Source organism: Theropithecus gelada, chromosome 3 (assembly GCF_003255815.1).
Source record: "Theropithecus gelada isolate Dixy chromosome 3, Tgel_1.0, whole genome shotgun sequence".
Taxonomy (NCBI): domain Eukaryota; kingdom Metazoa; phylum Chordata; class Mammalia; order Primates; family Cercopithecidae; genus Theropithecus; species Theropithecus gelada.
Genome location: NC_037670.1, coordinates 76,560,083 through 76,581,897, shown reverse-complemented (window position 1 = coordinate 76,581,897; position 21,815 = coordinate 76,560,083). Strand labels below are relative to the sequence as shown.

The window sequence follows — 21,815 nt, the reverse complement described above, 5'->3', positions numbered from 1 at the left end:
ACGAGGTCAGGAGCTCAAGACCATCCTGGCTAACGCGGTGAAACTCTGTCTCTACTAAAATACAAAAAAATTAGCTGGGCGTGTTGGCGGACGCCTGTAGTTCCAGCTACTAGGGAGGCTGAGGGAGGAGAATGGCATGAACCCGGGAGGCGGAGCTTACAGTGTGAGCCGAGATCGCGTCACTGCACTCCAGCCTGGGCGACGGAGCGAGACTCCGCCTCAAAAAAAAAAAAAAAAAAAAAAAAAAAAAAATTCAGCACAGTTTGAATGTTTTCAGGATGTCTATATCAAGAGAATGGAATGTTTTGCAGCATGTCTATATTCAGGAGAATGAAAAGCATTAAGTGGAAGCCAAATAAAAGAATGCTTTGTGAAACGCCTCTGCCTTTTCACCTCAATGAAAACAGAACAGCACAAAAACCCTGAGGAACACTGTGATTTTATATGTGTGTAAATGATGTTTTTAATGTTTGTTGGAAATGATTAAGGGAGGAAGGATGTTTTTTAATCAGCCAAAAAGATACTTCTCTTAATTATATTTTGGAGAAACCAAGATGTGCATTAACTTAACTCCTTCCAGATATTTAAGTTCCTATTATATACAAGGTAAAAAGATGATGAAAAAGATTGAAACCTACCTTTAAAGAACTTACTGATGGTATGTATATACATATGTAAAAATGATGGCTGGGCCTGGTGGCTCACGCCTGTAATCCCAACACTGTGGGAGGCCAAGGTGGGCAGATCACCTGAGGTCAGGAGTTCAAGACCATCCTGGCCAACATGATGAAACCCTGTCTATACTAAAATTTCAAAAATTAGCTGGGTGTGGTGGTGCATGCCTGTAGTCCCAGCTGCTCGGGAGGCTGAGGCAGGAGGATCACTTGAATCCCAGGGGTGGAGGTTGCAGTGAGCAAAGATGGTGCCACTGCACTCCAGCCTGGGCAACAGAGCAAGACTTCATCTCAAAAAAAAAAGCAATAAAAATTATGTACATGCATCAATCAGTCCTTTAGCATATATGACAGGGATGCTAGGGTAAGTAAATCAGAGTCCCAGTTCTCATAGAACTTATACTGGGAGAAAAAAAACAACAACCAATTTAACAAAAGATATAATTTCAGATACAGATAGGTGCTATGAAGCACAGCAAATCAGGAAAGTATGCTAGATGGTAGGTAACTTGGAGTGATCAGGAAAGGCCTCTGAGAAAGTACCTTTGAGCTAAGGCTTGAAGAACAAATGTCAGCCGCTTGAAGAATAAGAGTCGGAATTTTTAGGGGACAAGCCATCTAGGCAAAGGGAATTGCAAAGCCAAAAGCCCTGAGATAAGAATGATTTGGCATGATCCCTGGACCCACATGAAGGTCAGTATGATTGAAGTTTAGTAAGCTGGGGGAAAGCGGGTAGGAGAAGAGAGGTAGGCAGGGGCCAGGGAAGGGAGTTTAGACTTTATTCTTTATTTTTTAAAAATTTTTCATAGAGATGGGGGTCTCACTATGTTGCCTAGACTAGTCTGGGACTCTTGGCCTCAAGCAGTCCTCCCCCGTCTACCTCCCAAAGTGCCAGTATTACAGGTGTGAGCTACCACACCCAGCCTAATTTCAGTATTATTCCAAGTGCAATCAGAAGCGACTGGAGGATATTTTTTTTTTCTTTTTTGAGATGGAGTCTCACTCTGTTGCCCAGGCTAGAGTGCAGTGGCTCGATCTCAGCTCACTGCAACCTCCGCCTCCCGGGTTCAAGCGATTCTCCTGCCTCAGCCTCCCGAGTAGCTGGGACTACAGGTGCCTGCCACGATGCCCGGCTAATTTTTTGTATTTTTTAGTAGAGACAGGGTTTTACCATGTTAGCCAGGATGGTCTTGATCTCTTGACCTCGTGATCTGCCTGCCTCAGTCTCCCAAAGTGCTGGGATTACAGGCATGAGTCACCGTGCCTGGCCATTTTATTTTATGTATATATATATATTCTTGAGACACGGTCTCACTCTGTCACCCAGGCTGAGTGTAGTGGTGAGATCATAGCTCACTGCAGCCTCCACCTCCTGGGCTGAAGTGATGCTCCCACCTCAGACTCCTGAGTAGCTGTGACTACAGGCATGACCCACCACGCATGGCTAATCTTTTTTTTTTTTTTGTAGAGACAAGTCTCACTATGTTGCCCAGGCTGGTTTCGAACTCCTGGACTCAAGTGATCCTCCTGCCTTGCCCTCCCAAAGTGCTGGGATTATAGGCATGAGCTACTGCACCTAGCCCACTGGAGGATTTTAAACAGTGCAGTGACATGACATGATTTATGTTTTTAAAAGCTTGCCTTGGCATCTCTGAGGACAATGAATAAGAAGTTGAGAGTAGAAGCAGGGAGACCAAGTTGAGAGTAGAAGCAGGGAAACCAAGTAAGACCCTCTTGCAGTGGGCCAAGTGAGAGAGTGGTGATGGGTCTGAGTGGAAAGGGAGGTATGGAGAGGAAGAGGAGTAGAAGACTCAAGATATGTTCTGGAGGCAGAGTTGATCAGCAGGTTAGTGTGTGAATGGAGTAGGAAGAGTAGAAGGAGGAATTAAACATGACTCCTAGGATTTTGGCTTGAACAACTGGGTGGATAGTTGAAATGGAAAAGACTGGAGAACAGGTTTAGTGGGGAAATTCTATTTTGGATATGTCATGTTTAATATGCCAGTTGATATCTAAGCTGAGATCTCTTTTTGAGAGAGGGTCTTGCTCTGTCACCCAGGTTGGAGGGCAGTGGCTCAAACATGGCTCAACTTCCTGCCTCAGCTTCCTATGTAGCTGGGACCACAGGCACGTCAAGGACACCCAGCTAATTTTTTGGTATTTTTTAGATATGGAGTGTCACTTTGTTGACAGGCTGGTCTCAAACTCCTCTGCTCAAGCAATCCTTCCATCTTGGCCTCCCTAAGTACTGGGATTGTAGGTGTGAGCCGCTGTGCCCAGCCCTCTAAGCCAAGATTTCAAATAGGCAGTTGGATTTCAGATCTCAAGGAAGAGACCAGGCTAGAGAAATAAATTTAGGAGCCATTACTACATGGATGGATTTTTTTTTTTTTTTGTAAATGTTTTTTATCTTGTTTTTAATGGACATAATAATTGCACATGTTTATGGGGTACAGTATGATGTTTCAGTGCATGTGTACATTGCATAATGGTCAAATTTAAAAATTAATTGTATTGATAGGAAAAGTGTTTGGCTATTTGTATACCTAAATGCTAACAGTGATGAGCTCTGGAATGTGGAACTGCTGGTAATTGTTCCCTTTTTCTTTTAGAGATTTTTGTACTTATTTTTAATAATAAACATATACTAATTTTATAATAAAAATAACAATGAAGTCATTTTCATTTTGAAAAATTAATTCCAATTGAAAAATATTATATTAGAGCCACTTTCCAGGGTTTTCTTTCTTTTCTTTTTTTTTTTGTTTTTTTTGAGGTTTTTATTTCATGAAATAGTAAACAAAATTTTAGATGATTATATGAGATATAACATAAAAGATATAACAAATAATTATTCAGATAAATACACTAGAAAAATGCACTTTTAACTGAATCTCACAATTGAAGTCTTTGAAATCCAATATGTAATTCCTGCATGTATTAAATATCTTGAACTTTTTTAAGTTGTAAGAACAAGATTCAAAAACCCCTAAGACTTCTTTCTTTTTTCTTTAATTATTTTTTTTTTTATTATACTTTAAGTTCTAGGGTACATGTACACAACATGCAGGTTTGTTACATAGGTATACATGTGCCATGCTGGTTTGCTGCACCCATTAACTCATCATTTACATTAGGTATTTCACCTAATGCTATCCCTCCCCCTGCCCCCCCCAACCCCACGACAGGCCCCGGTGTGTGACGTTCCCTGCCCTGTGTCAAAGTGATCTCATCGTTCAATTCCCACCTATGAGTGAGAACATGCGGTCTTTGGTTTTCTGTCCTTGGGATAGTTTGCTCAGAATGATAGTTTCTAGCTTCATCCATGTCCCTACAAAGGACACAAACTCATCCTTTTTTATGGCTGCATAGTATTCTGTGGTGTACATGTGCCACATTTTCTTAATCCAAGTCTTTGCTATTGTGAATAGTGCCACAGTAAACATATGTGTACATGTGTCTTTATAGTAGCATGATTTATAATCCTTTGGGTATGTACCCAGTAATGGGATGGCTGGGTCAAATGGTATTTCTAGTTCTAGATCTTTGAGGAATCGCCACACTGTCTTCCACAATGGTTGAACTAGTTTACACTCCCATCAACAGTGTAAAAGTGTTCCTATTTCTCCACATCCTCTCCAGCACCTGTTGTTTCCTGACTTTTTAATGATTGCCATTCCAACTGGTATGAGATGCTATCTCATTGTGGTTTTGATTTGCATTTCTCTGATGTTTAGTGATGATGAGCATTTTTTCATGTGTTGAAGGCCTTTTCTACATCTATTGAGATAATCATGTGGTTTTGTCATTGGTTCTGTTTATGTGATGGATTATGTTTATTGATTTGCATATGTTGAACCAGCCTTGCATCCCAGGGATGAAGCCAACTTGACCTTGGTGGGTAAGTTTTTTGATATGCTGCTGGATCTGATTTGCCACTATTTTATTGAGGATTTTTGCACCAATGTTCATCAGGGGTATTGGTCTAAAATTCTCTTTTTTTGTTGTGTCTCTGCCAGGCTTTGGTATTAGGATGATGCTGGCCTCATAAAATGAGTTCAGGAGGATTCCCTCTTTTTCTATTGATTGGAATAGTTTCAGAAGGAATGGTACCAGCTCCTCTTTGTACCCTGGTAGAATTTGGCTGTGAATCCATCTGGTCCTGAACTTTTTTTGGTTGGTAGGCAATTAATTATTGCCTCAATTTCAGAGCCTGTTATTGGTCTATTCAGGGGTTCAACTTCTTCCTGGTTTAGTCTTGGGAGGGTGTATGTGTCCAGGAATTTATCCATTTCTTCTAGATTTTCTAGTTTATTTGTGTAGAGGTGTTATAGTATTCTCTGATGGTAGTTTGTATTTCTGTGGGATCGGTGATGATATCCCCTTTATCATTTTTTATTGCATCTATTTGATTCTTCTCTCTTTCTTTATTACTCTTGCTCACGGTTTATCAATTTTGTTGATCTTTTCAAAAAACCATCTCCTGGATTCATTGATTTTTTGAAGGTTTTTTGTGTCTCTATCTCCTTCAGTTCTGCTCTGATCTTAGTTATTTCTTGCTTTCTGCTAACTTTTGAATTTGTTTGCTCTTGCTTCTCTAGTTCTTTTAATTGTGATGTTAGGGTGTCAATTTTAGATCTTTCCTGCTTTCTCTTGTGGGCATTTAGTGCTATAAATTTGCCTCTACGCACTGCTTTAAATGTGTCCCAGAGATTGTGGTACATTGTGTCTTTGTTCTCATTGGTTTCAAAGAACATCTTTATTTCTGCCTTCATTTCCTTATTTGCCCAGGAGTTATTCAGGAGCAGGTTGTTCAGTTTCCATGTAGTTGAGTGGTTTTGAGTGAGTTTCTTAATTCTGAGTTCTAATTTGATTGCAGTGTGGTCTGAGAGACAGTTTGTTGTTATTTCTGTTCTTTTACATTTGCTGAGGAGTGCTTTACTTCCAACTATGTGGTCAGTTTTGGAATAAGTGCGATGTGGTGCTGAGAAGAATGTATATTCTGTTGATTTGGGGTGGAGAGTTCTGTAGATGTCTATTAGGTCTGCTTGGTGCAGAGTAGAGTTCAAGTCCTGGATATCCTTGTTAACCTTCTGTCTCGTTGATCTGTCTAATATTGACAGTGGGGTGTTAAAGTCTCCCATTATTATTGTGTGGGAGTCTAAGTCTCTTTGTAGGTCTCTAAGGACTTGCTTTATGAATCTAGGTGCTCCTGTATCAGGTGCATATATATTTAGGATAGTTAGCTCTTCTTGTTGAATTGATCACTTTACCAGTATGTAATGGCCTTGTCTATTTTGATCTTCGTTGATTTAAAGTCTGTTTTATGAGAGACTAGGATTGCAACTCCTGCTTTTTTTTTTTTTTTTTTGCTTTCCATTTGCTTGGTAGATCTTCTTCCATCCCTTTATTTTGAGCCTATGTTTGTCTCTGCTTGTGAGATGGGTCTCCTGAATACAGCACACGGATGGGTCTTGACTCTGTATCCAATTTTTCAGTCTGCATCTTTTAATTGGGGCACTTAGCCCATTTACATTTAAGGCTAATATTTTTATGTGTTAATTTGATCCTGTCATTATGATGTTAGCTGGTTATTTTGCCCATTAGTTGATGCAGTTTCTTCCTAGCATCAGTGGTCTTTACAATTTGGCATGTTTTTGCAGTGGCTGCTACCAGTTGTTCCTTTCCATGTTTAGTGCTTCCTTCAAGAGCTCTTGTAAGGCAGGCCTGATGGTGACAAAATTTCTTAGCATTTGTTTGTCTATAAAGGATTTTATTTCTCCTTCATTTATGAAGCTTAGTTTGGCTGAATATGAAATTCTGGGTTGAAAATTCTTTTCTTTAAGAATGTTGAATATTGACCACCACTCTCTTCTGGCTTGTAGAGTTTCTGCCAAGAGATCTGCTGTTATTCTGATGGGCTTCCCTTTGTGGGTAACCCGACCTTTTGCTCTGGCTGCCCTTAACATTCTTTCCTTCATTTCGACCTTGGTGAATCTGACAATTATGTGTCTTGGGGTTGTTCTTCTCAAGGAACATATTTGTGGTGTTCTCTGTTTTTCCTGAATTTGAATGTTGGCGTGCCTTGCTAGGTTGGGGAAGTTCTCCTGGATAATATCCTGGAGAGTGTTTTCCAGCTTGGTTCCATTCTCCCCATCACTTTCAGGTACACCAATCAAACATAGATATGGTCTTTTCACATAGTCCCATATTTCTTGGAGGATTTGTTCATTTCTTTTAACTCTTTTTTCTCTAAACTTCTCTTCTTGCTTCATTTCATTCATTTGCTCTTCAATCACTGATACCCTTTCTTCCACTTGATCGAATCAGCTATTGAAGCTTGTGCATGCATCATGTAGTTCTCGTGCCATGGTTTTCAGCTCCATCAGGTCATTTAAGGTCTTCTCTGCACTGTTTATTCTAGTTAGCCATTCATCTAATCTTTTTTCAAGGGTTTTAGCTTCCTTGCAATGGGTTCGAACATCCTCCTTTAGCTTGGAGAAGTTTGTTATTACCGACCTTCTGAAGCCTACTTCTGTCAACTCATCAAAGTCATTCTCTGTCCAGCTTTGTTCCGTTGCTGGCAAGGAGCTGCAATCCTTTGGAGGAGAAGAGGCTCTCTGGTTTTTAGAATTTTCAGCTTTTCTGCTCTGGTTTCTCCCCATCTTTGTGGTTTTATCTACCTTTGGTCTTTGATCATGGTGACTTACACATGGGGTTTTGGTATGGATGTCCTTTCTGTTGATGTTGATGCTATTCCTTTCTGTTTGTTAGTTTTCCTTCTAACAGTCAGGTCCCTCAGCTGCAGGTCTGTTGGAGTTTGCTGGAGGTCCACTCCAGACCCTGTTTGTCTGGGTATCACCAGCTGAGGCTGCAGAACAGCAAATATTGCAGAACAGCAAATATTGCTGCTTGATCCTTCCTCTGGAAGCTTTGTCTCAGAGGGGCACCCAGCTGTATGAGGTGTCAGTCGGCCCCTACTGGGACGTGTCTCCCAGTTAGGCTACACGGGTGTCAGGGACCCAGTTGAGGAGGCAGTCTGTCTGTTCTCAGAGCTCAAACACTATGCTGGGAGAACCACTGCTCTCTTCAGAGCTGTCAGACAGGGATGTTTAAGTCTGCAGAAGTTTCTGCTGCCTTTTGTTCAGCTATGGCCTGCCCCCAGAGGTGAAGTATACAGAGGCAGGCAGGCCTCGTTGAGCTGAGGTGGGCTCCACCCAGTTCAAGCTTCCTGGCTGCTTTGTTTACCTACTCAAGCCTCAGCAATGGCAGACGTCTGTTCCCCAGCCAGGCTGCCACCTCGCAGTTTGATCTCAGACTGCTGTGCTAGCAGTGAGCAAGGGTCCGTGGGCATGGGACCCACTGTGCCAGGCACGGGATATAATTGCCTGGTGTGCCATTTGCTAAGACCATTGGAAAAGCTCAGTAGTTGGGTGGCAGTGTCCCGATTTTCCTGGTACATACTGTCACGGCTGCCCTTTGCCAGGAAAGGGAAATCCCCCGACCCCTTGCGCTTCCTGGGTGAGGTGATGCTCTGCCATGCTTTGGCTCGCCCTCCGTGGGCTGCACCTACTGTCCAATCAGTCCCAATGAGATGAACCAGGTACCTCAGTTAGAAATGCAGAAATCATCCGTCTTCTGTGTCAATCATACTGGGAGCTGCACATCAGAGCTGTTCCTATTCAGCCATATTGGAATGAACTCCACTACATGGATGGAAATTTTAAGTCAGTGGGGCTGAGGAGATCACCTGGGGAGTGTACACAGGCAGATAAAAGCATTCCGGGAAGAATTTAGAGTTCTCAGTCATTTGGTTATGGGGCAGAGGAAGAAGAACCCACAAGGTTTTATCTTTCTTTCTATCTGTCTATGTCTACACAGAGAGAAACATATATGACTATGTAACTATAACTATGCATGTGTGTGTCTGTGTGTGTGTGTATATATATACCTATATACATATATATGACTTTTTTCTGAACTGTTTTAAGAGTAGCTTTTAGACATGATATCCTTTTCCCCCTAAACACTTCAGAGTATGTATGTATATATGTAAATGTATATAAGTATATGTGTATATGTACAGTCATGTGTCACTGATAGGGATATGTTCTGAAAAAAGTGTATCACTAGGTGATTTTGTCATTGTGGGAACATCGTGGAATGTACTTACATAAACCTAGATGGTGTAGCCTATTGCTCCTAGACTACAAACCTGTATAGTATGTTGCTATACTGAATACTGGAGGTAATTGTAACACAGTGGTAAGTACACACACACACACACACAGAGAGAGAGAGAGAGAGAAAGAGAGATTATAAAGCCAGTGTAGTAACATGTTACTATATTGGGAATCTGGATGATTCCTGGAATCCAGGAATCTTTGTTCCACTTTTGCGCGCGCTCTCTCTCTCTGTGTGTACATGTAAACCTTTCACAACTTTTCTGTAAGTCTGAAATAATGGCAAAATAAAGTGGTGCAAATTGAGTACTAAGGTGGAAGATGACCTCACTTGGAGTAGGTAAGAAATCTTGTAGGATATACTATTCAGCTGGATTTGTATTTAGAAATTCAAAGGTGATGGGCAGGACATTTTGGTAGTAGGAGTAGGATGAGCATGCCATAGAGGTGGCAAATAGCAGGGTTTGTTCAGGAATGAACAGCAGGTGATTGGGTTCCAATCTCTGCGTGCTTTCCTTGGTATTGAATACTAAGCAAAGTGGGTGGTAAGGTCATTTGCAGAGAGGAAAGGGGTGGGATGGGAAATGTGATTGAGACTATGATAGGGATTCAAATGGATTCTGATTCAAATGATTCAAATAGATTCTGAGCAACATTAATAGTCCAGTGGGATAAATTTGAATTGGAATTGGCTCAATTTCTTGTCTTTTTCTGGCAATGTTGAGCAAGCCAGGAAAACAGAACAAACAAGGTTAGAGATTAGCAAGTTAAGTGCAGCAAAAGGGACAAGAGACCAAGGAGAATGGTATTAAAATAGTTTCTCTTGAGGTCTGGCTGGGAAGGAGCAAGTGAGGCTTAAAGGAGGATGGGCAGTGTTTGGGAAGAGACCCAGGAAAGGCTGATGGCAGGCTCTGGAAATCTTAGACTATTCACAGTCTTGTTTCCTCATCTACTATTTTAAGGAGCTGGATTAGGTGGTCTGTAAATTCCCTGATAGCTCTAAGGTTTTGTTTTGAGAAAAAGTCTCGCTCTGTAGCCCAGGCTGGAGTGCAGTGCCACAGTCTCGGCTCACCGCAATCTCCACCTCCCAGGCTCAAGTGATTCTCCTGCCTCAGCCTCCTGAGTAGCTGGGATTACAGGTGCGTGCCACTGCACCCACCTAATTTTTTGTATTTTTAGTAGAGACGGGGTTTCACCACGTTGGCCAGGCTGGTGGTTTTGTTTTGTTTTGTTTTGTGTTTTGTTTTAAACTCCCTTTTCTCTTGGCCTCCTTTTCAAAATAGATTGAGCTACTTATGAGGCATGTGACCTCTTAGAAAAGGTTGTGGTAGGAGATCAAGGTTAACACCTGGGCATAGCTATAAAGCCCCAGCTATAATATTTTCAATCTGGGCCCAAAGGTGAAAAAGGAGAATGAACTGAATATTAGGACTGGAAGGGAGAGGGGAGGGGACTTGCAGGTTTAGGAGTGAGCAGCACTGAAGAAGAGATAAGGAAGCAAGATTAGAATCAGGAGACCAGGTTTGGGGTTTGAAATCTTGGAGCTGGAGCATTTCCCAGTGTTGACTAGAGTCCATGTATGGTCATACATGTGGGTGGATGAGAAGGGAGGAGAAGGTCAGTACAGTTGGAAGGTTTGAGGAATGGTAAGGTCAGAGTATAGGAAGGAGGCCGGGTGAGGTGGCTCATGCCTGTAATCCCATCACTTTGGGAGGCCGAGGCAGGCCGCATCACCTGAGGTCAGGAGTTTGAGGCCAGCCTGGCCAATATGGTGAAACCCCATCTCTACTAAAATACAAAAAATTAGGCATGGTGGTGGGCACCTGTAATCCCAGCTACTTGGGAAGCTGAGGCAGGAGAATCGCTTGAATCTGGGAGGCGGAGGTTGCAGTGAGCTAAGATGGTAACACTGCACTCCAGTCTGGGTGACAAAGCAAGACTCCACCTCCCCCGCCACGCACCAAAAAAAAAAAAAGGAAGGAGATTGTGGTCCCGGAGAATATATCAGCAAACAGCGAACATTTCTTGGGGGCCTATTAAGTGCCAGGCACGAACAGGACTGAGGAAGACTGGGATGGTGTCAGACTGTGAGAAGCAGGAAAGAGGAGAGCGAAAGTGAATGTCCTGAACCCCAACATTTGGAAAGATTAATGAAAGAATTAATGAACCCTGGGTCTGGAAATTGTATGTGAGGAGAAATTTTTGAAGTGTTTAGAAGATCACTAAATTCATGACAGACATCAATGGAATGCAATAAATCTGTTACATTCTCTTGTTCTCTTGTATCAAATTTAAGAAGATTTGTGGCCGGGCACAGTGGCTTATGCCTGTAATCTCAGCACTTTGGAAGGCCGAGGTGGTGCAGATCACCTAAGGTCAGGAGTTCAAGACCAGCCTGGCCAACATGGTGAAACCCTGTCTCTACTAAAAACAAAACAAAACAAAACAAAAAAAACAAAAATGAGCCAGGCATGGTGGCGGGTGCCTGTGATCCCAGCTACTTGGGAGGCTGAGGCAGGAGAATCACTTGAACCTGGGAGGCGGAGGTTGCAGTGAGCAGAGTTGTGCCACTGCACTCCAGCCTGAGTGACAGGGTCTGTCTCAAAAAAGAGAAATTTGCAAAATGCCTGTTTGCATGGGAGAAAAATTTAAGATGTTATATTTGATATTCAATAAATGGACTCTGATATTTAGGAAACACTGGCTTCTGTTATTTCTGTAATATTTAAGAGTGACTTGTATGATATCACTAAAAGTTAAGTTTTGTAAAAATAGCTTTAAGAAATTAGGTATGGAAAAGAAAAGTTATCAATATAAAAAGTATACTGTGATAAGTACATAAAATAATTCTTCCTCTTTATGAAAGGATTTACTGTGGTCTTTTAAATATGAATTATCTTAATATCCTTATTAACCACATGAGAAAATAAAAAGGAGATTAAAGTTGTATGCATTTTGAGATTAGTCTATTGAATAAAGGAGTTACACCTGTAGTTGCGCTGGTTTTTGGAAACAATATAATATATTCAGAAAGCACAATATGTTTATGCCATTCTGGAATCTGAAACATCTTCATCAATTAAACTAGAAACAAAAAATCTATGTGGCACTAAGAATCATTAATAGTAGAGATTAGTACCATTAATCATTAATCATTAATAGTAGAGAGTAGTAACAAGCAAAATAGCCCTTTTTAATAATATATAACATCCTTTGATGGTTCTAGTTTCTTCATTATCATAAATGTGTAGAACTAGAAATACCATTTGACCCAGCAATACCATTACTGGGTATATATCCAAAGGATAATAAATCATTCTACTATAAAGACACACGCACATGTATGTTTATTGTGGCACTGTTCACAATAGCAGACTTGGAACGAACCCAAATGTCCATCAATGATAGACTGGATTAAGAAAATGTGGCACATATGCACCATGGAATACTATGCAGCCATAAAAAAGGATGAGTTCATGTCCTTTGCAGGGACATGGATGAAGCTGGAAACCATCATTCTCAGCAAACTAACACAGGAACAGAAAACCAAACACTGCATGTTCTCACTTATAAGTGGGAGTTGAACAATGAGCACACATGGACACAGGGAGGGGAACATCACACACCAGGACCTGTAGTCGGGTGGAGGGTTAGGGGAGGGACAGCATCAGGAGAAATACCTAATGTAGATGACAGGTTGATGGATGCAGCAAACCACCATGGCATGTGTATACCTATGTAACAAACCTGTATGTTCTGCACATGTACCCCAGAACTTAAAGTATAATAATAATTTTTAAAAACTGTAAAAGAAGTGGCCCTTCAGCCAGATAACCTGAGGTAGAGAACTTGAGTTTAGTTCTTCTTGCCACTGCCTTATGATTAGGTCTTGGCCTTTTCTCTCCCTGTAAAAATAAAAAGATTTGTGTTATTGTATTACTTTGTGAATTAAGTATAAATAGTCTAAAAATCTAAAAATTAAATATAAATAGTATTTTTAAAAGTATAAAAATAGTATAAAATATAAAATACAAATGTGTGTGACTGTATTTTGAAAAATTAACTGTAAGTATACAGCATTTGGATGGTCTTTGTTGCAGTCCATGCTTTCAAATTTTTGTGTTTTTCAGCCTTTTTATCAGCAATTTTATTTGCAAAAGACATAATTATTATTTCATTTGTTTAAAAGAGCAGGTCTTAGAAGGAGCAAATACTCATTTTCCAGGGTTATCTTTAATCTCCAGTTATTTCTACCTCAGACTCTTGGTTCTATTCTTAACGTATTATGTTGTGGTCTTTATTTAAACAACTTGGGAAGTTTTGTGTTTTATTTAAATAAGTAGGGAAGACACTTTTGATGATTTAGGCAAATCCCTTAGCCTCTTTGCATCTCAGTTTTCCCATCTCTAAAATAGGAATAAGTGTTATTCTTATATTCATTTATTTAACAAGTATCTACTGCACTCATGTGCCAGAAGGTGCTGGGCTACAGCTATAAACAAGGCCCTGCACTGCCATAGCTTATACTCTAGTAGGAAGGCCTAGATAATAAACATAAATACATAAATAAAATAATATCAGATAGTGGCAAATGGGATGAAGAAATCAGAGTAATAGAATGCAAAGTGATTGGTGGGCAGAGAAGACGGGGGTGGCCGCCTGATCAAAGAAGTCCTCTTTCAGGAGGTAGCACATGCAAGCTTAGGCCCAAATAATGAGGAGCAGACGTGCTAAATCTAGAGGAGGAGTGTCCAGGCAGAGGAAAGTCCTTGAGGTAGGAAGAAATTTGGCATTTTTTATGACCAGAAAAAAGGCCTGAAGCTGGAGCCTAGTGGAAAAAAAAGGGAAAGTATTGTGATGTTAGGAGAATACTAGGTTATTCAGAGAGGCAGGTAGGATCCAGATCATGCATGGCCTTGTGGGTATGATAAGGATATTACTGGATATCATTTTAATTGCAATGAAAGACATAGAGCAGCTCCAAACAAGGAATTGACACTGCAAAATTTACATTTTAAAAAGATCCCTCTCTATAAATAAATTACTAAAACTAATAAGATCAGCAACAACAAATATATGTAGGAATAAATTTAACAAAAGTTTACAGATCTTTATGTAAGTTTGTTATAGACATTTTTAGCAGGTATAATGAAGATATACCATGCTCATAAATGGGTAGCATTGGTGTCACAAAGATGCGAATTCTCTCCAAATTATGTGATAAATTCAGTGCAATTTGGATTAAAAATCAGAAGAGGATTTTCTTTTCTTTTTTCTTTTCTTTTCTTTTCTTTTTGGAGCTTGAGAATCTGACCCTAAAATTCATGTGGAAGAACAATGAGGCAAAACAATCCAAGTCGAATTGGAATTTGCCCTACCAGATATCAACATACATAACTAATATAGTGTGATATTGGGAGAGGAATAGATAGACCAGCGGAACAGAATAGAGCCCAACATAGACTTACATGTACATAAAAAGTTGAGGCTGAACATGGTGGCTTACACCTGTAATCCCAGCACTTTGGAAGGCCAAGGTGGGAGGATCATTTGAGGCTGGGAGTTGGTGACCAGCCTGGGCAACAAAGTGAGATCCTGTCTCTACAAAAAATTTTAAAAACTAGCGGGGTGTGGTGGCAAGCACCTGTTGTCCCAGATACTTGGAAAGCCAGGAATTTGAAGCTGCAGTGAGCTATGATCGTGCTGCTGCACTCCAGCCTGGGTGACAGAGCAAGACCCTATCTCAAAAAATAAAATAAAATAAAATAAAATAAAATAAAATAAAATAAAATAAAATAAAATAAAGAACAGTTGGTCAGGAATGGTGGCTCATGCCTGTAATCCCAGCACTTTGGGAGGTCTAGGTGGGTGGATGACTTGTGGCCAGGAGTTTGAGACTAGCCTCAACATGGGGAAACCCCAACTCTACTAAAAATACAAAAATTAGCCAGACGTGGTGGCATATGCCTGTAGTCCCAGCTACTCGGGAGGCTGAGGCAGCAGAATTACTTGAACCCGGGAGGCAGAGGTTGCAGTGAGCTGAGATCAGGCCATTGCACTCCAGCCTTGGCGAAAGAGCGAGAGTGTCTCGGGGGGGGGGGGAAGAAAAGTTGATATATTATAAAAGTGGCATTACAGGTCAATGAGAGAAAGGATGGACAATTTAATAACTGCTGCTAAGACAACTGGTTATTCATATAAAAAACAAGATCAATCCAGATAGTTTAAAGCCAAAACCATGAAAAGCCATACTTCAAAATATTTAGAAGAAAGTACAGCAGAACATCTTTATTATCTCAGGTTAGGGAAGGATTTCTTAAGGCATAAAAAGCACAAACCCTAAAGGAAAATATATATGGTATATGTATGTGTATATATGTGTGTGTGTCATTAGTTACATTAAACACTTCTCTACATCTGAGACATCATAAAGTAAAAAGACAAACGACAAACCAAAAAATTGGCAAGCCAAAAAACCAACAAAGTTTATTTTACCAGAAAATAGTAAACAACCAACAAAAACCCTATGAATCAATAAGAAAAAGGCAAATAATTGCACAGAAAAATGGGCAAGGATATAAAGTTGAAAATCACAGAAAAGGAAAATTGAAAGTCCAGTAAATACAAAATCCTGTTCACCTTCACTAGTGGTAAAAGAAAGGCACTCAAACAAGAATGGCAAAATTTTAAATGTACCCACATATTGGGGAGGAACTAGAGCAGCAGTCAGGGGCATATACTACTGACTGGAGTATCAATTGTTATGACATTTTGAAGAGCAGTTTATTTTTAATATCTGGTAATAATATTGAAATAAGCTACTAATTCCTAGGTATACTGCTCTAGAGAAAGTTTTGCATGTGCATGTAAGGGATAGTCATGGCATCATGGGATCTTTGGAATGAAAAACTGGAAATAAGCTGAATGGCAACTAACAGGATAATGGGTACATAAATTACAAGTATATTTGTATAATATAATTTAGCAGTGAACATGAATTAAGTGCAGCTATAGTTATTAGTGAGGATAAATCCCATAAATATATTATTGGGCCAAAAAAAGTTGCAGAAAGACTTATATCCTGAAAATAAAATTTATACATAAAGCACTAGATATTGTTGTGGATATATATATATGTAGATGTGATAAAAGTATACATATTTCTATGGGAATGATAAACATCAAATCAAGACAGTTTTACCCCAGAAGAGTGGGAAGATGAATGAGAATAGGAAGGGATACACAGGAGACTTCAATTACATGTGGAATGTTTTATATTTTTTTAAGCTAGGTGGCTGGTATATGGTTATGTTTCATTATTCACATCTTTGTTGTATATCGTAATTTTTTTGTTTTCAATTTTTTTGTTATTTGTTATATAACACAATTTTTTAAAAGATAAAAATCATTCTAGCCTAGAAACTGAAGAATGAACTACCAGGGGTTAAGAATGAAAGGAAATATGGTAGGAGACAATTGTAGTACCCTAGGATAGTAGACTTGAATATCTACCATAGTTTCTGGGACATAGTAGGTGTTTTAGTCTTAGGAGTTATTTAATTGTGATGGTTGCCATTATTACTATCATCATCATTATAAAGGTAGAAACTAAAAACATAGTGGGATAGTGGGATGGTGAGGGAAGATACACTAAATGTTGTGAGTAGCTATCTTATGCTAAGTGCTTTACCTCTTTTAGTCCTAACTGGAATCTAGTTGAGGTAGATATAAAGAAACTAAGGCTCATAGTGATAGCCAGAAGGCACAACAGCTACATAAATTTCTAATGACTCATTTTCCAACGTTTTTTAAAACATGCATACACACACAGACACACCCCAAATACATATACCCCTTTCCTGACACACTTGAAAAAAATTCAAGTATCTTTTTCCTTTGTTCATAAATAACACATTCTGGGTTAAATACTAATAATTCTGTATACTACACACTCAGTGTCTTATTACAGAATATTTTTGGATTATGTCTCTCCATTTTTCAGCTGCCCCTCCTAACAACTCTGAGGAAATCAGGGCAAATGATTATTCATGTTACACAGATGAGTAAACTAAAATACAAACAGGCTAAATCAGAAGTTCTTGGCCTGGTGTCCATGAACTTCACAAAATCCTGTTAAATAGTTCATGATTAAATGGTCATTTTTCTAGGTAGAGGGTCAGTTTTAATATATTTTCAAAGGAGTCCATGACTCCCCACAAAGGTTAAAAAAAAAAAAACAACCCATGGGTTAACCGATTTGGCTAACTGGGTGGAGACCTGACCCCAAGCAATATTTCCCTTACCTCTTGCTCTGATTTCGGTTACGCACAATCTATCATACAAAAATTCAAATTAAAAATATTAGTAAATACTTTTTGTTATGTTGACTGCTAAGATGGACATGTTATTATACATTTTGAAACCACTTAGTCGGGAGGAATAGTTCTGTTTTGTTCAGCTCATGGACAGTCACTCTTAACTTTTCAGATGAACAAATCAAGAACTGTCATCTTTACCTGCACAGACTTGTTATAGAAGAAATTACTCTGATACAGAAATTATGTAATCTATCTTACAATTTGGGGTACTGTACAAAAAATTAAGCAGGAGACACAGCCTCAGCTAGTGTGGAAAACGGATCATGAGCTGAGAACGGGGTTTTCATTTCCTTGGACAAGTTACTTTAACGTTTACCGCTGTCCCTTCTCTCAGCTGTAAAAGGAAGGATTGAACTAGATAGAGGGCTTGTCAGAATTCCTCCCGCTCTAACACTGTACACAGTTGGATGGAATTTAAAATAAAAAACTGTGCATGAACCCTTCACACAGTCTGTTAATTTTAGCTTTATTTCACTGGCTGAGTGTCGGGGACCCACCAGACCTGCCTTTTCTGAGGGCCAGACCTGCAGTCCCCCTTTTGGGGACTAGGAGTTGGGTGTGACCTGGGAAACAAAGCTGTTGAAGGCCAAAGGGCTAAGAGCACCTGAAACACAAGGGCTCTCTGTCTCACTCTGTAGGCCAGGCTGGAATGCAGTGGTGTGATCTCCGCTCACTGTTACCTCCGCCTCCCGTGTCCCAGTTCAAGCAATTCTCCTGCCTCAGCCTCCTGAGTAGCTGGGATTACAGGCACGCGCAACTCCGCCTATCTATTTTTTTTTTTTTTTTTTTTTTGGTATTTTTAGTAGAGACGGGGTTTCACCATGTTGGCCAGGCTGGTCTTTAATTCCTGACCTCGTGATCCGCCCGCCTCGGCCTCCCACAGTGCTGGGATTACAGGTGTGAGCCACCGCGCCCGGCCAACACAAGGGCTCTTAATCCTTTGTTTTCTTTTTTGAGGCAGGGTCTCACTCTGGCGCCCAGGTTAGAGTGCAGTAGTGAGATCACAGCTCTCTGCAGCCATGACCTTCTGGGCCCAAGCGATCCTCCAGCCTCAGCCTCCCCAAATGCTGAGATTATAGGCATGCGCCACTACTCCCGGTCTTAATACTTTTTTCAGGAATGAAGGAAGGCGGGAACGCCCAAACGCGGTTGGCGTGAAGCAATCGCCTTAAAGCTGAGTGGAATGTGTGGTTGTTGGGGGTGGAGCCGAGAACCCGACGCGATTGGAGAGCAGGAAGCGCCCCGCTGCCCGCCTCCAACCCGAGGCCACGGCTGGGAGAGGGCCGGGAAGGAGGCGGGGCCGCCCCGGGAACCACTGGGCTTGGCGCGGCCACGTGACCGAGCTCAGGAGCGGGGAGAGGGCGCCCCGGCTCCGCCCAGCGCGCATGCTCGCGGCTCGGCGCTGAAATTCAAATTTGAACGGCTGCAGAGACCGAGTCCGACACTGGAAGCCGAGAGGAGAGGACAGCTGGTTGTGGGAGAGTTCCCCCGCCTCAAGACTCCTGGTTTTTTCCAGGAGACACACTGAGCCGAGACTCACTTTTCTCTTCCTGAATTTGAACCACCGTTTCCATCGTCTCGTAGTCCGACGTCTGGGGCGATGGATCCGTTTACCGAGGTGAGTGAGTTTGCGGGTGCAGCCAGCCATGACCCACCGCTCTAGGCCCCCACCCCCCTTCCTCTGTCAACCTCTGGGCGAACCCCTACAGGGCGGAGGGCGCGTGTGTGCGCGTGCGCAGTGTGTGCGGGCGGGGGTCGGATTGGTTGAGGATGCAGAGCAGGGGCCGCGGCTGCGGCCTGCTGTGTCATTGGTGGGTTCCTCTGAGATTTTGTTGTTCCAGTCCTACAGATAAAACTCAGGGAGGAAGGCTTTGAGTCTGTCCTAAAAGGCGGTAGTGAGAGGTCTTTCAGCCCCCGTTTTTACCATGTCCCTCTGCAGTCCTGGCCCAGCAAGAGTGAGGCGCAGGCCTGCGGAACGGGTCCTGCTGGAAGCAGCCGGAATGCCCTGCAGGGCGGGGTCCGGGGCGGGTGACTCAGTGCGGCTGCCGCCGGGAAAGGCAGTGGGATGTGTGATTTGCGGAGTTCACTCAGCTCGCAGAGATGCTAATGACATGACAGCAAAACGTTAAAATAAGCAGGTGCTAGAAACCACTGCATTCGTTCATAAAAAGTCAGTAGTTCCTTGATATCCCATTGTTCAGCTAACTAGCGAAGAAGTTCATACCCGGGACTGACATTTTAATTGAAAGGAAACAGTGCAAGTGTGCCGACCACAACTATCAGCTCACGATTTTAGAGCAAAGAAATAAACCTTTCGGTGTTTATAGGGCATGTCATTACAGTACTTATTTCATCTTTTGTTCCTTTGAGATTGCATATGGGTTACATCGTTATTGTGTCGATTTTAGCTTTTGTGGAGACTGCATTGTCACATTCGGGAGTGTTTTGTTGCCAGTTGTCCACTCCCTTTTATTCCAGGACAGTTCCTCTTTCTTCAGGCTGTTGTGCAAGTTTTAAACTGTTGGTTTTTGAGTGTTGCAAAGTGGACCTAAAACTGTGTTTACACTGATTGAAAAACTTAAATGCTGTGAAGAGTGGTAATTCTTTCGGGGAGATGTAATTATAATTCTGTAAGTTATGTGTAAGATATTAATTACAGGTTTCAGCAATTAGGGTTTACTTATATTCAAGCATGACATAATCTATTTTTCTGTTTCAAATTCTTAATCATCTTGGGACAAATACATCAATTTTTTTCACCTTCCTTAAAGGTTCTAATAGAAAAACCGAGAGCATATTTTTGTATTAGCTTTAAAATAGGGCTGGTCATACACCAGATATCTTTCACTTACACTGAGGTCGGAAAGGGTGTATTTTATCTAAACTAGAATAGGATTCCTTAAATCATTAGCCCTATGTGTCCTCCTAAGTAACAGACAGGAACAAAGCATTTTTAAGTTGGCTGAAAATTGCACTTCATTTTACTTAAAAATGTCATTCTGAAGGTAGTACAAATCTCAATTGAAAGAAACTTTACCTGTTTAGATCATTTTAGAATGTGCTCAGAAATATGTATGGTTTATATTATGAAAAGCTAGATCACTTGCAGTTGGAAAAACAGCTTAGACGTCTTTTCCTTAATAGGTAATGAATGAACTACTTGAATTGATTCCAACCCTTGGGTGCTTAATTATAGCATTTATAACATTTGCACAGTGAAATAAGCTACTGGTACAGTTCTTTGTCTATCGACTGAAAGTTAGTATAAAATGACTTTCTCAACCAGGGTTTCCTCTCAGGAACTTAGGAAAATTGAGAGACTATGGTACACAGGAAAATTGGGAGACTATTTTCTCAGTTCTCCCAAGGATAATTCAATGCCACCCTGCAAACATAGAAAATAAGTCTATTACATTAACGCCAGGGTATTAGGGCTTGATTGTTTTGGTAACTCCAGTTGAGAAAGGTTACAATCATGGTAAACTCTCTTTTCCTCAAACAAGACTGTTTTGCATCGCCCTTCCTCCCTGCTGTTGCTGATACTGTTCTGGCACTCTTTTTTTTTTTTTTTTTTTTAAGACGGAGTCCCGCACTGTCGCCCAGGTGACAAAACCATAAACTCACTACTCATAACATCAAGGGTTTGAAGCTCTGCTCACAGGTGATGGTCATCCCAGTACAAGAATACTACAAAGAAACCCAGAGTAAAGTCTACCAATCCAGAACTTTCTTTATAAAAACCTTAAAAGAGAAAAAGCTATAATTAAAATACTTCACAGAAGCATATTTTATTGTAGAATTTATCTTATTTTCCAGAATTAAATGAAAGTCCCTGGGGAAGAGCTGCTAGAGCATATTGAAAATAAGAAGTTAATTTATATTGCGTCTACTCTGTTAAAGAAGGCAAGGAAATGAGTGAAATCTCCTAGAAAAATTTGTCAGAAATGACTTTGGGGTGTATGTGGCAAAAGTTGTTCAGGCACTATAAGCTTCAGTTTTCTGAGATTCATTCATGTGGGCTATCTTCTTGAATATGTTATTGCAGTGTTTTTTTTTTTTTTTTTTTTTAATGCCTACACTGTTAGGAGAAAGGTGTGATATTTCAAGGAATATACCTTGTATTTAAAAGAGCTTTAAAATTCCTGATATACTGTAAGGAAGGGCTACTTACATTTATTGAGCTATTGAGTTTATATATTTCAGATACATAATTTCTTTTAAATTAATAACCTTTGGTGTTTGTAGCTTTATTTCACAGATTATGAAACTGTTTTTGCATATCTATTAATTTTTTTTTAATCTGGAAATTTTTGAATCTAATATAAGCAATAGAACGTTCATATATGTTTGAATGACAAAATCACATTCTTTTGTTGTGACATACTGCTCATGGTAACTGAGGCTGTGCTGACTCACAAATGTTCTAACTGACCAGAATGGAATGTGGGCATGTCTATGAATGAATATAATTAGGCTAGTGTTATATCTGGGAAGTGATAGATATAGCAATTGAAAAATCACAAATTTATTAATTTAGAAAGGAATCATTATTTCTTTTTTTCTTTTTTCTTTTTTTTTTT

General features: G+C 40.5%; 2 protein-coding genes across 3 annotated transcripts in view; one reads left to right on the top strand and one right to left on the bottom strand.

Annotated features, from left to right (window-relative positions):
* Positions 1-18,934, bottom strand: part of KIAA0895 (KIAA0895 ortholog) — a 66,311-nt gene extending 47,377 nt beyond the window's left edge. Inside the window, exons 1-2 of the mRNA XM_025378140.1 lie at positions 18,776-18,934; positions 12,693-12,762 (exon numbers count right to left, since the gene is read on the bottom strand). Coding sequence (XP_025233925.1) covers positions 12,693-12,762; positions 18,776-18,883 — 178 coding nt within the window. The 5' untranslated portion in view covers positions 18,884-18,934. The remainder of the gene's footprint in view (positions 1-12,692; positions 12,763-18,775) is intronic.
* The window catches only part of ANLN (anillin actin binding protein), a 64,609-nt gene continuing 61,404 nt past the window's right edge, over positions 18,611-21,815 (top strand). For both annotated transcript variants that reach the window (XM_025378138.1, XM_025378137.1), the window contains exon 1: positions 18,611-18,853. In XM_025378138.1, coding sequence (XP_025233923.1) covers positions 18,836-18,853 — 18 coding nt within the window. In that variant the 5' untranslated portion in view covers positions 18,611-18,835. The remainder of the gene's footprint in view (positions 18,854-21,815) is intronic.